This window comes from Phyllopteryx taeniolatus, chromosome 18, assembly GCF_024500385.1.
Source record: "Phyllopteryx taeniolatus isolate TA_2022b chromosome 18, UOR_Ptae_1.2, whole genome shotgun sequence".
NCBI lineage: Eukaryota > Metazoa > Chordata > Actinopteri > Syngnathiformes > Syngnathidae > Phyllopteryx > Phyllopteryx taeniolatus.
This window is the reverse complement of record NC_084519.1, coordinates 18843293-18855853: the sequence shown is the minus strand read 5'-3', so window position 1 is coordinate 18855853 and position 12561 is coordinate 18843293. Positions and strand designations below refer to the sequence as shown.

The 12561-nt window shown below is 46.9% G+C and overlaps 1 protein-coding gene and 1 long non-coding RNA gene across 6 annotated transcripts; one reads left to right on the top strand and one right to left on the bottom strand.

Moving 5' to 3' along the window:
- Window positions 1–1956: 1956 nt before the first annotated feature.
- blk (BLK proto-oncogene, Src family tyrosine kinase) lies at window positions 1957–9659 on the top strand. 5 transcript variants are annotated; one of them, XM_061754180.1, is made up of 13 exons: window positions 2810–3126; window positions 3196–3286; window positions 4513–4543; window positions 5313–5406; window positions 5485–5583; window positions 5645–5748; window positions 5826–5975; window positions 6241–6393; window positions 6471–6650; window positions 7234–7310; window positions 7707–7857; window positions 8512–8643; window positions 8715–9058. In XM_061754180.1, exons 2-13 carry the CDS (start codon window positions 3197–3199, stop codon window positions 8915–8917), a joined length of 1464 nt encoding a protein of 487 aa, XP_061610164.1. In that variant the 5' UTR covers window positions 2810–3126; window position 3196; the 3' UTR covers window positions 8918–9058. The 5 variants fall into 5 exon arrangements, with proteins under 5 accessions (XP_061610166.1, XP_061610165.1, XP_061610163.1 ...); XM_061754178.1 differs by having other exon boundaries at window positions 2816–3126; window positions 7703–7857; window positions 8715–9659; XM_061754181.1 differs by lacking the exon at window positions 8512–8643 and having other exon boundaries at window positions 2154–3126; window positions 8667–9058.
- On the bottom strand, window positions 7919–8827 carry LOC133468362 (uncharacterized). Its single transcript, XR_009785474.1, has 2 exons — window positions 8693–8827; window positions 7919–8620 (listed from the first exon to the last, which is right to left on the bottom strand). It is a non-coding gene; the product is annotated as an uncharacterized LOC133468362 (long non-coding RNA).
- Window positions 9660–12561: the final 2902 nt, after the last annotated feature.

Genomic DNA, 12561 nt, shown 5'->3' with positions numbered 1-12561 from the left:
AAGAGAAGAAATGGCGAAGAAAGAAAAACAAAAGGTTGCTGAGGAAGCACCTGCTGGCTGGCACCGAGTTCTTTCCACAACAAACGCTGGAAGAGCGAAGGCGTCATCTGGGAGCACAATCACCGAATCGGATCGGAGGGGGGGTTCCCCGTTGAGGGGTTTCCTCCGACGGCCGTCAAGCAACTTGGCTCACGCTTGAGGGACTTGGAGGTGAGTGACAGCTGACATCCCACAGGAGCGTCAGGCGTGTCAGCTGCTTATTGTTCCTTGTTGACAATCACTTTGTCTTGTTAGGGTTCATACAGGACCTTCTCATCACTTCGTGTGTGACAGAGGCCACAAAAGGTTCCCACACTGGCAGGAAGTCAGTCGGTCAGTCAAGAAGACGTGATACTTTCGTGTGTGTCTTTGTTACTTTGAGTTGCAAAGTTACAATTTACGTTCATACCTGAAAATTGTTGTGACTTCAGGAGAATTCAAGTCTGAATATTCCAGGGAAAAGACCGACTTTCAGGACCATCAAATCCTTGTTGACGCTCTGCCATGCTGACCTCGTTAGCCCACAAAAGCACCCGATTGGCAATGGAGTCGTACTGTGGCACCGAATGTTATCTTGGCACCTTACCCTCCTACAAATCGCAACCACGCCAGCGGACCATCCGAAGAGGAAATGCATTTTCGGGGTACACGCAAGATGACTAGCTAATCGCACATCGCAATTGCGCCGCTGAGTTCTTTTAAAGTGGGGGGAGGGGCAACTCACGCCGGACTCCGAAGTGCGTCGCGCGGCGCCATTTCAACCACGCCCCAAAAGTCAGGAAAAAACTCAAATGGTGGAAAAATGTTACGCTCATGCTTTATCTCCACAATTCGGTACTACATAGTTGTCAGTCTTTTGCATTTACATCACTTCACTTCAATGTATTTAGAAACCAATCTCTTTACAAGGTCTTTAAGGAGTTTTTTTTCTTTTTTTTTTTTTTTCCGTTGCCACCTCTGCCATTAATAACGGGGGGCCCGAGATGCCAAAGGAGACCTTACACTCCCTTTCTTTCCCACCGTTGTTGAGGTTATCCTGTGGGGCCACTTAAGAGGATCCTGCAGGCAGGATGCAACGTCTGGGGACCCCGAGCGGCATCCGCCATCCGCCAAGGCTTGGGAAGAAAACAAGGGCCCTCGAAAAGACGGCACGGCCAAATAAGTGAAGAGGAAAAGGAGTTCGCAAACGGGGATGCACTCGATAACACTCTGTGCACCTGCAGCGTGTGTGTGAAGTAGTGTACAACACACACACATGCAGGTGGTCCAAAGAAAAGCTGTGAAGTGTTGCCCAGTGGAGTAATGCCCCCCCCCCCCCCGACTGCATGTTGGATGAGGCCCTCCACCACATAGGAAGCAAACACTTCCTCCAATGTTGTCAGATTGATTGTTCCCTCCACTTACAACATGATTGTCGTCATCCTCGTTTACAAAGAATAACAGGCTCCTGATTGTGATATCATATTTAAAAAAATATATATTTTTTTGAGGGGGGGTCTGGGTGCTGGTGTTCAGGCTTCAGGAGCAGGAAATCATTGCCTTTTACCCCCTCTAGTGGCCAGTTAATTCGAAAGCAGAACAAGACCTTTGGTCTTCTGCGAGAAAGCAAAAAATAAAACGTCAGGAAAAGCCTACTAGAACGTCTGAACTTTATTTGGTTTTAATCAGAGCCACTAGAAATGGTGGCAGGTGGCATGAGTTTGAATGTGATTGCTTCATTCTGAACACAGCCACATCCTACGTGTAAGAGGGGTGTGCGAACTTGTGCAACCACATTCTCAGTTGTTCAGGTTATAGGTCACATTAATGGTGGAAAAAGTTGTTTCATGACTTTCTCTCAAATGTTTTAATCACAAAAACCTGGCATTGGAACAGGGGTGTGTAGACTTTTTATATCTCCTGTATGTTAACTTCACAGTTGGTCACGCATTGAATAAAGAATAAATCAAATAAAAAAAAAAGTAATCGACAACCCAAAATGTGGTTTTGGAAACATGACAAAACGTGTCAGAAGAGTTCATTAGCGCAAATCCAGAAGCCGCTTGCAAAGCCGCGAACGTGAGTGTAAATGTTGTGGCTGAGCAAGAGTGTATGATTCGACTCATGACTTGCTGAGAGATGACTTGACCCGACTTTCTTGACATTTATTGACTTGCTGTATTTCTGCCACGGCAACTTGTAGGACTGCAACCGATAACTCAAATAATTGGATGGCAAAAGTGAAGTGGAAGCAAAATCTCAGGCTGGAAGCTTGGCAGTGATCCATTTTTCCCACACAGCCTCGTGTTACTACAGACTGGGGATGAAAGACTTGGCGATAAGTTGGGGATGTCCAAAGTTTGGGATCATTTGACACTTCAAAAAAAGATAAAGTGCAGCGCGTCCACTGCAAAACGGAACTGGCTGACACAACTGCACGTCTACGATTGCCCACACAAGCTAGCGTGTCAGTTGATTACATAGATCCGTATTGTGATGCCCCCTACAGGGGGTCACGGACGCTTTATAAACAGGAAATATGCGAGCTGCAACGGCCTCGACTGCCAACTCTCCACTCTCGTTCGCTGACGCGCACGTCACTCGCCAGTCCAAGCTCCGCCTTTTCGAGCCACACGCATTCAAAGTCACAGATACTACAATGTAGAACGTGAGGATTGCGACCCCAAGTGGAGCAAAATCATACCTGCTCCTCACATGCGTACGTTGGCCCCCCGGCGCTCACGGATTCAACTATTTTCCCCATATTTAATTTTTGTTTTCAATTTCTATCCGATTGCCATAATAATCGATTCTAGAATTATTTGGTAGCAGCAGGCCTCGTAACTTGTGACTCGCTTGAAAGTTGAAGGGTAGGACTTGAAATGTTTTGGGACCGCCGTGAGTCACAAAACGCACATTTGCGCATTTCTGGTGAAATGTCCGACGCTGCCCTCGTCTCGGATTGGATGATGTTTCAAATGTCTGCGAGCGAAACGGCAAACTTTAATGAGGAGGCCCCCCACCGCCCCAGGGAGGCGCTTGTCTTCATCACGATAGCGAGACTTGTTCCATCTGCAGCAACAGTGAGGACGCCCGGGACGAGCTCAAGTACGTAAGCCGACGAACGATGCGGTTGCGGACAAAATGCGAATGAATCAGCCGATGTTCTTTATTCAGGATGGGCTGCACATGCAGTGGCCAAGCGCTCGATGAGAACGTCTACAAAAGAAAGAGAAGCTCCCTGGACTCCCTGGCGTCAAATCACACAGTAAGTAGATGACTTGAAATACAACCTAACCTTTGGAATCATCTGTCAATATCTTAAAACCTTCAACTACTCTCATGTCGTGTGACGGGCCCAGCTGAGCTGTTTTTTGTCAATACACTACACTATTAGATTTTGTAAGATTCACATTTTTTAATCATTGCACAGGTTCATTTTATTTTATAAATCCAGTTTATTTTTTTTTGTAGAGAGTCAAATTGAACCATGTACAGTTTTGGTATACCAAAGCAACACACATAAAAATGGGGAACAGGCAATGTTTGAAGTGTCGTTTTAACAATTTTAAAAGTCATACAAGTGTAAAAGCAAGTTTTCATGTTAAAGTCCCTGTAAAGGGAAAATAAATGTCTTTTAACAACCCTACCAAATTTGAATGATCAAAAACAAAAATCAACGAGTATTTAAAATGAGGCTTCAAAATGAGGAAGAATCCAGCTTTTCTTAGTTGAATGCACTGAAACCGCGCCCTGCTCAACTGTGGGTCCAAGACCTCAACTATGACCCGGAAAAATGGATGCCACTTCTTCTAGCATCTTTCTTATGCCTACACGTAACTACTGGACATGTTGGAGTCACAAAAATATATCCGGTGGCTGGAATATATCCCAGCGGGTCATCGCGGGGCTCTTCGCGACAACGGGGCGCTCTAAAGCGGCCACACCAGCCCGATGCCCCGGTCCACACGCTGGCTGTAAAGTTGGACTTTTAAAAACGTTTTCGCTCCACCCTCTGCGTAACGTGCGCGCACCCAAGGCCAACAACAGGGCGCTCTAAAGCAGGCACACTAGCAGACTAACCGAAGGGAAGATGCATTTTCGGGGTGCAGGCATAGCTAGCTAGCTAACTGCAGGACACAATTGCACCGGAGCAAACTGAAGGCAGTCAAGTTCTTCTCGAGTGGTGGGGGGCTGGGGGGGCTGGGGGGGGGGGGGGGGGGGGCACTCATACCCACACCGAAGTGCGTACATTTGAAGTGCCACCCCCCACCCCAAAAAGGGTTAGGGTGAAAAACAGTTCAACACTGGATTTCCAGATTTGAGTATGACATAACTTCTCAGTCTTTGCATGTTTTCAGCACTTATCTTCAAAGCCCGCTGTCCCGTTTTTGGGAACACATCTCTGAATGGACTTAAAAACAACAACCAAAATATCCTCACAAAGCCTCACTAATCTTTCTTACTTGCAACACTGTTTTTTCTGTCTTCTAGATTTGGGGCGGAAACACGTACTGTGATAACGGTAATCACACAACACTTCACCGTATGCTTCGAGGAGAGCAATAAAAGTAATATGACGCACTTATGTAGTGACTGCTTGTGCGTGCGAGGCTGACAGCTGCTGTTTATGTAAACGCGGGCAGCAAGGGAAGGAAACATTTATCTGAAATCTGGGGCGGAATTCCTTCGGTGGGCTTCCGTTTCAAAAGATGACTCCAGAAAGACGGCATTCCAAGAGGACAGACCAAACCATCTGCTTGTGAATCACAAATAAATAGAAATAATGTGAATGAATTGTCATTTACATGACGATAGCTTTCGCTTTGCTTTCATCAAAGGAGCCATTTAAGTGACAGTTTCACACTGAAAAAAGTATAACAAAGCTATCGTTTCACTTCATTTTTTTTTAATTCTAATTGTTGAAAAATGTTAAGTTTGCTCATTTCAAGTGATATCAATATTTTTTTTTTACTGTAATAATTTACAGCTTGTTTCATTTTGACAAAGGAATTTTTTTAAAGTGAAAAGTTTTTTAAAGTGATTTGCGTGAGGAGCTACACTTTCCTTCTAGTATGCCACCGCCACCTAGAGGTTATGAAAAAAGGGGGCCTACACGTTCATTCCAATATGACGGGGGTACGTACATATGACCGCATATATGTACAGTTGTGCTCATAAGTTTACATACCCTGACAGACGTTTGGAAATATTGTTTTTTTAAATACGACCGATGACCGAACCTTTAACGAACCCAAAAATGTTCTTAATAATTGGAGCACCTTTGTGTTTAGATGATGTTGTGTTTGTGGCTCAACATGACTTCAAGCCCACCAACCGCAGTGAACTTTCGTTCGGAAAGGGAGATCAGTTCAAGGTGTTGCAAGAGTAAGTGGGGCTCGTACGGTACGTCCGCGCTCTACATCTTCATCCAAAACACTCGGACACGTCTGTATTGTTTCAAAGAAACGGAGACTGGTGGCTGGCTCGGTCGCTGGAAACGGGACACGAGGGTTTCATACCGGCAAACTACGTCACCCGTGCAGACACGCTAGAGGTGGAGAAGTAAGTTTCACGTACCATCCCAAAGGGTGGCAAATTGCGGAAATGATTGTGTGCATTCTAGATGGTTCTTCAAGGACCTGAGCAGGAGAGAGACGGAAAGGTTGCTCCTGGCGCCTGGAAACAAACCCGGAGCCTTCCTCATCCGGGAAAGCGAGACGTGTCACGGTGACTGCCGCCCAACACCGATACGATGGCGTCCCGCCGTGGTGTCTAAACTCTTGCTCGGATTTCTTCTGAATTAGGCTCCTTCTCGCTGTCCATCAGAGACTTCACACCGGAAACCGCTGATGTGGTGAAACACTACAAGATCCGCTCTCTGGACAAAGGGGGCTACTACATCTCCCCGTCCAGCACTTTCCCATCCCTGCAGGAGCTGGTCAAATACTACACATGTGAGTGAAACTTCAGTCGTCCAGGGCACGGTAAGCCAGAAAAGTTGACTCGAAGCCAAAACGTGGAACTGAAGAAGCCTCAACCAAACTTCTAGTTCCTGTCTCTGAAAGGCTTTTAAAGTGGCTTTGTTGAAGAACCAGACTGACTTTGCACGCAACCCTAATTTGCCTGTATACTGAAAAAAACGGTCATAAAAGACAATGAAGCGCGATACAGCGCACACACTTTTTTGCCACAGTATTTGGACTTTGTGTGTCCGGTTAGGTAGCGCGGACGGTTTGTGCCAGCGCCTGTACGCCCCCTGCAAGAAGAAGCCCCCCCAGCAGCCGTGGGCTCCGGACGAATGGGAGATTCCCCGCGAGACGCTAAAACTGGTGAAGAAACTCGGGGCCGGGCAGTTTGGAGAAGTCTGGATGGGTGAGTGAAAAGCCTCTCGAGTGAAATTGCACACGCCCCATTCGCAATGGGGAAAAGTTTCCGATGTGCGACATCAGGTTACTACAAGAACACGCTGAAGATCGCCGTGAAGACCCTGAAGGAGGGCACCATGGAGCCGCGCGCCTTCCTGCAGGAAGCTAACCTGATGAAGCAGCTGCAGCACGAGCGGCTGGTGCGACTCCACGCCGTGGTCACCCGGGAGCCCATTCTCATCGTCACCGAGTTCATGATCAACGGTACGACCAAAGAGAAACGCCGATTTTCACTTCGGTACGCTAACCTTTGGAGTGCCCCGGGGCTCGGACCCGCCCTCAAAATCCTCATTCGCTATTCGCATCGACAGTAACGAATGACGAGCCAATCCGAATCTAATCGTTCCTCCTTGTACTATTGCCAGACAAAGACATGCCATTGTCAGCCAAATGAAAAATCCAATTGGATTGTTTGAAAACTTTCTCGAACCCCCTGGTTGAGGAAGTCCTGGTCGCAGATTTTGTCACAACACCAGGAAGCGAATACGCTGAGGCATTTTAGTTGCTGCGGTTTGGCAACTGCTGCTGTATTTACTTTTTGGAGTTCTTCCATTGTGAACTGCGATATTAAAGTGAAACAACTCACATCATGGATGCTGCCCCCTGTGGGCTTGGAGGTGAACCTCTCAAACTCGTTCATTTGTTTGGGGTTACAAATTGGACTGCTTCTTGAGAATTGGAACAAGACCACAATATCTGCCCTTACAAGTCAAACTTCGTGACAAAAATAATGGTATGAAAAGACTTTTCAGCACATGTCTGAGCTGTGCTTGTTGTATTCTTGCAGGATGTCTACTGGACTTTTTAAAAACGGACGAAGGGAAAAGGCTCAGGCTTAATAAGCTGATAGACATGTCAGCACAGGTGGGAAATTGGTCTTTTTTCATGATACGTTATTAACTCAGCTAAATTAAGATGACAACTCTACATCGTGCTATAAATAGATTGCTAGACCTTCCTGTAAATGATGTTCCGTTATCTCCAACGTTGGCGGTGTGCGTCGCGCAGTGATGTCCTCTGCCTGCCTGAAAACTTCGCTCTGCATCAATTAGGAACTTTCGGAACGGAAATGGGGCGATTTTCCCCATCCACACAGACTTGGTCACTTCCCTCAAAAGAAAACATCCCCTCGAAGAAAAAAAAGAAAACTCAACAAAACATTGGACTTCTTGAGGGAGAGGGGAAAAAAACAAAAAACCATATCCTATGTGGACACGATCATGCCCGTCCAATGTCGTGCGTCTCTTTAAATCAAGACAGATAGCCGAAGGCATGGCCTACATCGAAAGCAAGAACTCCATCCATCGCGACCTCCGGGCGGCCAACATCCTGGTCAACGAGACCTTGCACTGCAAGATCGCCGACTTCGGCTTGGCCAGGCTGGTCGAGTCCGAGTACACGGCTCGAGAAGGTTTGTTCCTTTCGACGCGCTTGCAAAGTCCGAGGCCGACGGGGACGTAGCATAGATGGAGAGAAATTGCGTGGCTTTAGCTTCCAAATGAGGCACGCATTTCAAACACAGCATCGTATTTGTTGGGGGGGGGGAAAGAAAATGCATATTTCTCGTGATTAAAAAGTAAACAAAATCGAAACAAAAACACCACAACATTATTTCCAACACTAGAAACTTGTATAATTTCTTTACTTTTTAATAAATAAATAAATAAATAAATATAAAAATAGTATATCTTTTCATCAAGTATTTTGAGGTGAAACCTCCACAAAACAAATTGATATACAATCTTGAATGACGTGTATCCATTAACTGTTTTCTTTTTCTTCCCCCCAAAGAGCTTTTTTTTTCCCCTAACATATATAAGCACATTATTATGAGCAATTATATATGTATATCTATCTATCTCTATATATATACATAAAACATTTGGTAGGATTTGGGCATTAAAACCCACACATTCATCACACTTTGACTGGTTGAAGTCAAAATGGCTCCAGTGAGCTTTGAACGCAAGCGTTCCGAGGTAGTTAGCGTACATGGATTGTCTTGGCGGAAGCGCCGTCGGGCCTCAATAGCGCGACGGCTTCTCACCCTCGTTGTGACGAGCAGGCGCGAAATTTCCCATCAAGTGGACGGCTCCCGAGGCCATCCATTACGGCACCTTCAGCATCAAGTCGGACGTGTGGTCGTTCGGGATCCTCCTGATGGAAATCGTCACCTACGGAAGAATTCCATATCCAGGTTACTATTGCTCCATTTTGCAGACAACGGCAAGTCGCGAAATGCTCACCTCCCCTCGCCGACGTCCGCAGGAATGACGAACCCGGAGGTGATCCGCAACCTGGAGCGCTCCTTCAGGATGTCGCGTCCGGACGGCTGCCCGGAGGAGCTCCACCGCCTCATGATGGCCTGCTGGAAGGAGCGGCCCGAGGAGAGGCCCACCTTCGAATTCCTGCAAAACGTCCTCCAAGACTTCTTCGTCGCCACCGAGGGGCAATACGAGATGCAGACGTGACTTCCCAGGAAACGCAAACGACGACCACGAGGCCAACTCTGATTTCGTTGAGGTCACGTGGATCGCGGACACACGCCGAGGACGTTTACGTCAAGCGTACCCTCTCGCCCTTCCTTCGGTCATCTGATCGGTGCGTTGAGATACGAGTCAAATGTATTCCATCACCACGCCTGTAACTCAAAAACCTCACATCTCACATCATCTTCACCATTGAATGAACGAAAACGTTTTTCATCCGTTCCGGCCTTCCCCAAAAACAACAACCAAAATAGCACTCTGCACTAAATATTGTACTTCATTGAAACATACATGAATAACGTCATTAGAAGGACTGTAAACAATGAAACCGTTTCTGCATCATGATGAATTCATTGCAGCTCCTTCTGGAGTGCGCTTTTTGGCCACTGGGGGCAGTATACCACATTCACGCAGACAAACAAAGATTTTCACTCAACAACTACAGTAACATTTGTCATTTTTCACAGAGAATAAAGAATATATGCCAGTGAGTATTGTTATATTCTCTCTACATGTGTTGCTGCACCGTTTGTATTTGAGTATCCATTTGTTGAAGCGTTCTAACATTGCCACACAGATGTTATGCCTTAGCCCGTCTATGGCGTTTCACATTACACGTTAGCATTGAACTAAAGTTAGTTCCACAAGGTGTCACTCTCTTTGTTTGATGTTTAGCTTGACAGTAAAATGCAGCCGGGAGAGGCAATAAACATCTCGAAGTCTCGTTTGTCAACAATCGTTTCAAATTGTTTACAAACCGCCGCTTGTTGTCGAGTGCGCTTGTAGCTGAAGTTTTGGCTCACAAGTAAAAAAATAAATGACAACTCGGATCCTGACAAACTCTGAAGTCGAGTCGCTCGTATCTCGAGGCGAGGTGCCTCGACTTTGTACGACTTCCAATTTTGAAAGCCGTCCGATTCTGACGCCGCTTGCATTATTTCGGGTGAGGAAAGAAATCAGCATTATTCAAGAGAAACATTTCGCAGTACTTCCCCCCCCCCCCCCCCCAAAAAAATTATTTGAAACCTGAAACATCTTTCAACCTTTACTTCTTTCTAATCTAAATATTTTCATCTCCAAATAAGTACAGTAGCTTCTTCCCCCCCCCCCCCGCCCCCCCCGCACAACACACACACACACACACACACACACACACACAAACCTCTAAATAAAATCCATCATACTCAGCAAAGATGCTGATTATGAAATGTTCTCATATTAATGTGCGCCGATGGCTTCATGCGTGTTTGCAAGTCGAACTTGACCGGAACGAGTTCGGCTCTGCCCAGCCAATCAGAGGACAGAAAAATGCCGACGACCAAACGATTTTGGCATGGCGACACAGAGGCTCCAATCCGATTGGACAACAGCACCGGAAGCTGTGCTGCCAAGAGAAATGCTACGAAATGAAGAAAATAGACCGGTAGGAGTAAATTCATAGAATTTCATGGAAGATTTATTTGGATTGAGGTCGCAAACGTGCAGTGCTGCTGAAAGGCCGGCAGAGAAGGCCTTCTGCAACACACGCGCGGGGACAACAGAGGTTTTCGCAGCATGTGGATTTGCAAGCCATCATGAGCGTGGGAAAGTAAAAGCGCCGTTGTCGCCCCCCGCCAAGGGTCAAAGGGCATCTGGAAGATAACGGCGCGGACGGCCCGCGGCGGTCATGGGTGGAACCTCGCCGCTTCCTGGATGGACAGGAAACAGGAAATGCTGCTCAGCATTCCACAAATGCCGCGCAGCGAGACCGGCCGCCGCACACCCGTCGTAAATATCATCTTTGCAAAGAAACACTTTCTGGATTGGATCTCATCAGTGGTTTTGGCGTGGACTGACAACTTCATTTTGAATCATGATTCTAAAAGCTGTAAATGAGGCATCCCATGTAACACAAAGAAAGTGAAGCGTCGGCTGTAACACGCTTGCAATACTGGCGTCGTCCAGCAGAGGCCAGCGTGACACTTTCACACAATCTTACAGAAAGGCTTCCCAGAAAGAAGGGAAGAGAATTCAGAGAACCTCCGTTTCAAGGAAAGTTTGCAGATTTTAAAAAAAACGTCAAACGTCAGATTTATTTAAAATGTGGAATGAGTGACTACAGGATTTGAACCCCGATGTTGGCCCGATTTGCTATCGCAGGCAATTTCCCGGACCACGCCCGACATATTTTCGGGAAACACAAGACTTCTTGTAGTGTGACATATCAACGACAACCCTCCGACAGCGCACCTCGACGTCGACCAATAGGATTGCGTATTGTGACCGGCGCTTCGCCTTCTTGTGCTAGCCGTTGTCAGCATTTGTTCACGTGCACAAACCAATGTTTACCGAAGCTTTCGAGCATGATTTGACAGAACGACGGCATGTTTACATACAAACCTTAGTGCTAGCACTAGCTTGCTAGGCTACATCGTATTAAACGTATGTGAACACACCTCAAGCAATCCTTGAATGGACAGCCCAAAACGTCCTCTCCCGAGCACGTTTTTGTTCTTTTTTCCGCAACATTGCCGCGCCGATCCATTGTTTGACAACAACATGTTGTCACCATAGTAACGGTTGTATACGGTTGCGGTGAAAGGTGACCCGTTTTCTAGTCCGGCCTCCCTGACCGTGTTTGATGTGGCAAGGTAAAGGTCAGAGATCGTAAAAGACGGGATACGGTGGTGTCGGAACACACGTCGCGTAGTGTTGCCCGTGTCTGAGCGAGATACGGCAAGATTTTGAGGCAGTAGTCTGACATAGTGCAATCGGGAAAGACCACATTTGTACTGTAGTCTTATCGAGGCATAAGAACAACCAATCAGAAACGGACGAGATGTCAATCACCGGCGCGCGCTCCACTGAAGCCTCGCATTGACCTGTTCGCTTGGGCTTCAGGAGCTTTGCTGAAATTATGCTGGAATTTCCACTTTAGGAAAATAAGCTAAAATGTCCATCCCTCAATTGCTAACAACTGGCGAAGACAAGAAAAGCGATCTTCTCTGCCTCTCCTTCTTGCTCTCAATTATGCTGGCGTCTTCCACTGCAGCTCAGTGCTGCCCGACATGTTGTGGCACAACGCGGTACTACATGAAAGCGCGCAACTCCATATTTGGACACGCCGGTCGGAATACAGGGCCACCCCCATCGTGTGTTTTCGACGCCTGCCGATGCCCAAAAATGGCACTTCTCGTCGCTCATCAAATGGGGGGTGGCTTGCCAATGAAGATTTGCCACAGTTCTAAACCCGTCCAAATACTACGTGGGTGTGGCGCTCCAGAAAATGGATTTGATGCCACACGATCGGCGTCACGCGAGTGCGTCGGCTCCTGACGGCTGATGGGTTTGCAGCGCGACCGTCGCGCCCGCCCGCCTGCCCGACGTCGTCATCTCCTGCATGACTATATCATATAGAAATATTCAACATTCATGACCTTGTGCCTATTTTGTGTGCCTTCTTGCAATAACAGCAAAAAAAATGAAACTTTCGCATTAATCAGCTTTTTTGAATGAGTTGCTCCATTTCGTTGGTCCTGATGAATGCGTTCTGTAACGACCGAAAAGTTCCAGACAGATCGTTTAGTCTCTGAAGGCGTCACGTCGGCGCTTCCGACTTTGAAGCAGAAGCGGCGAGGAGGCCATCG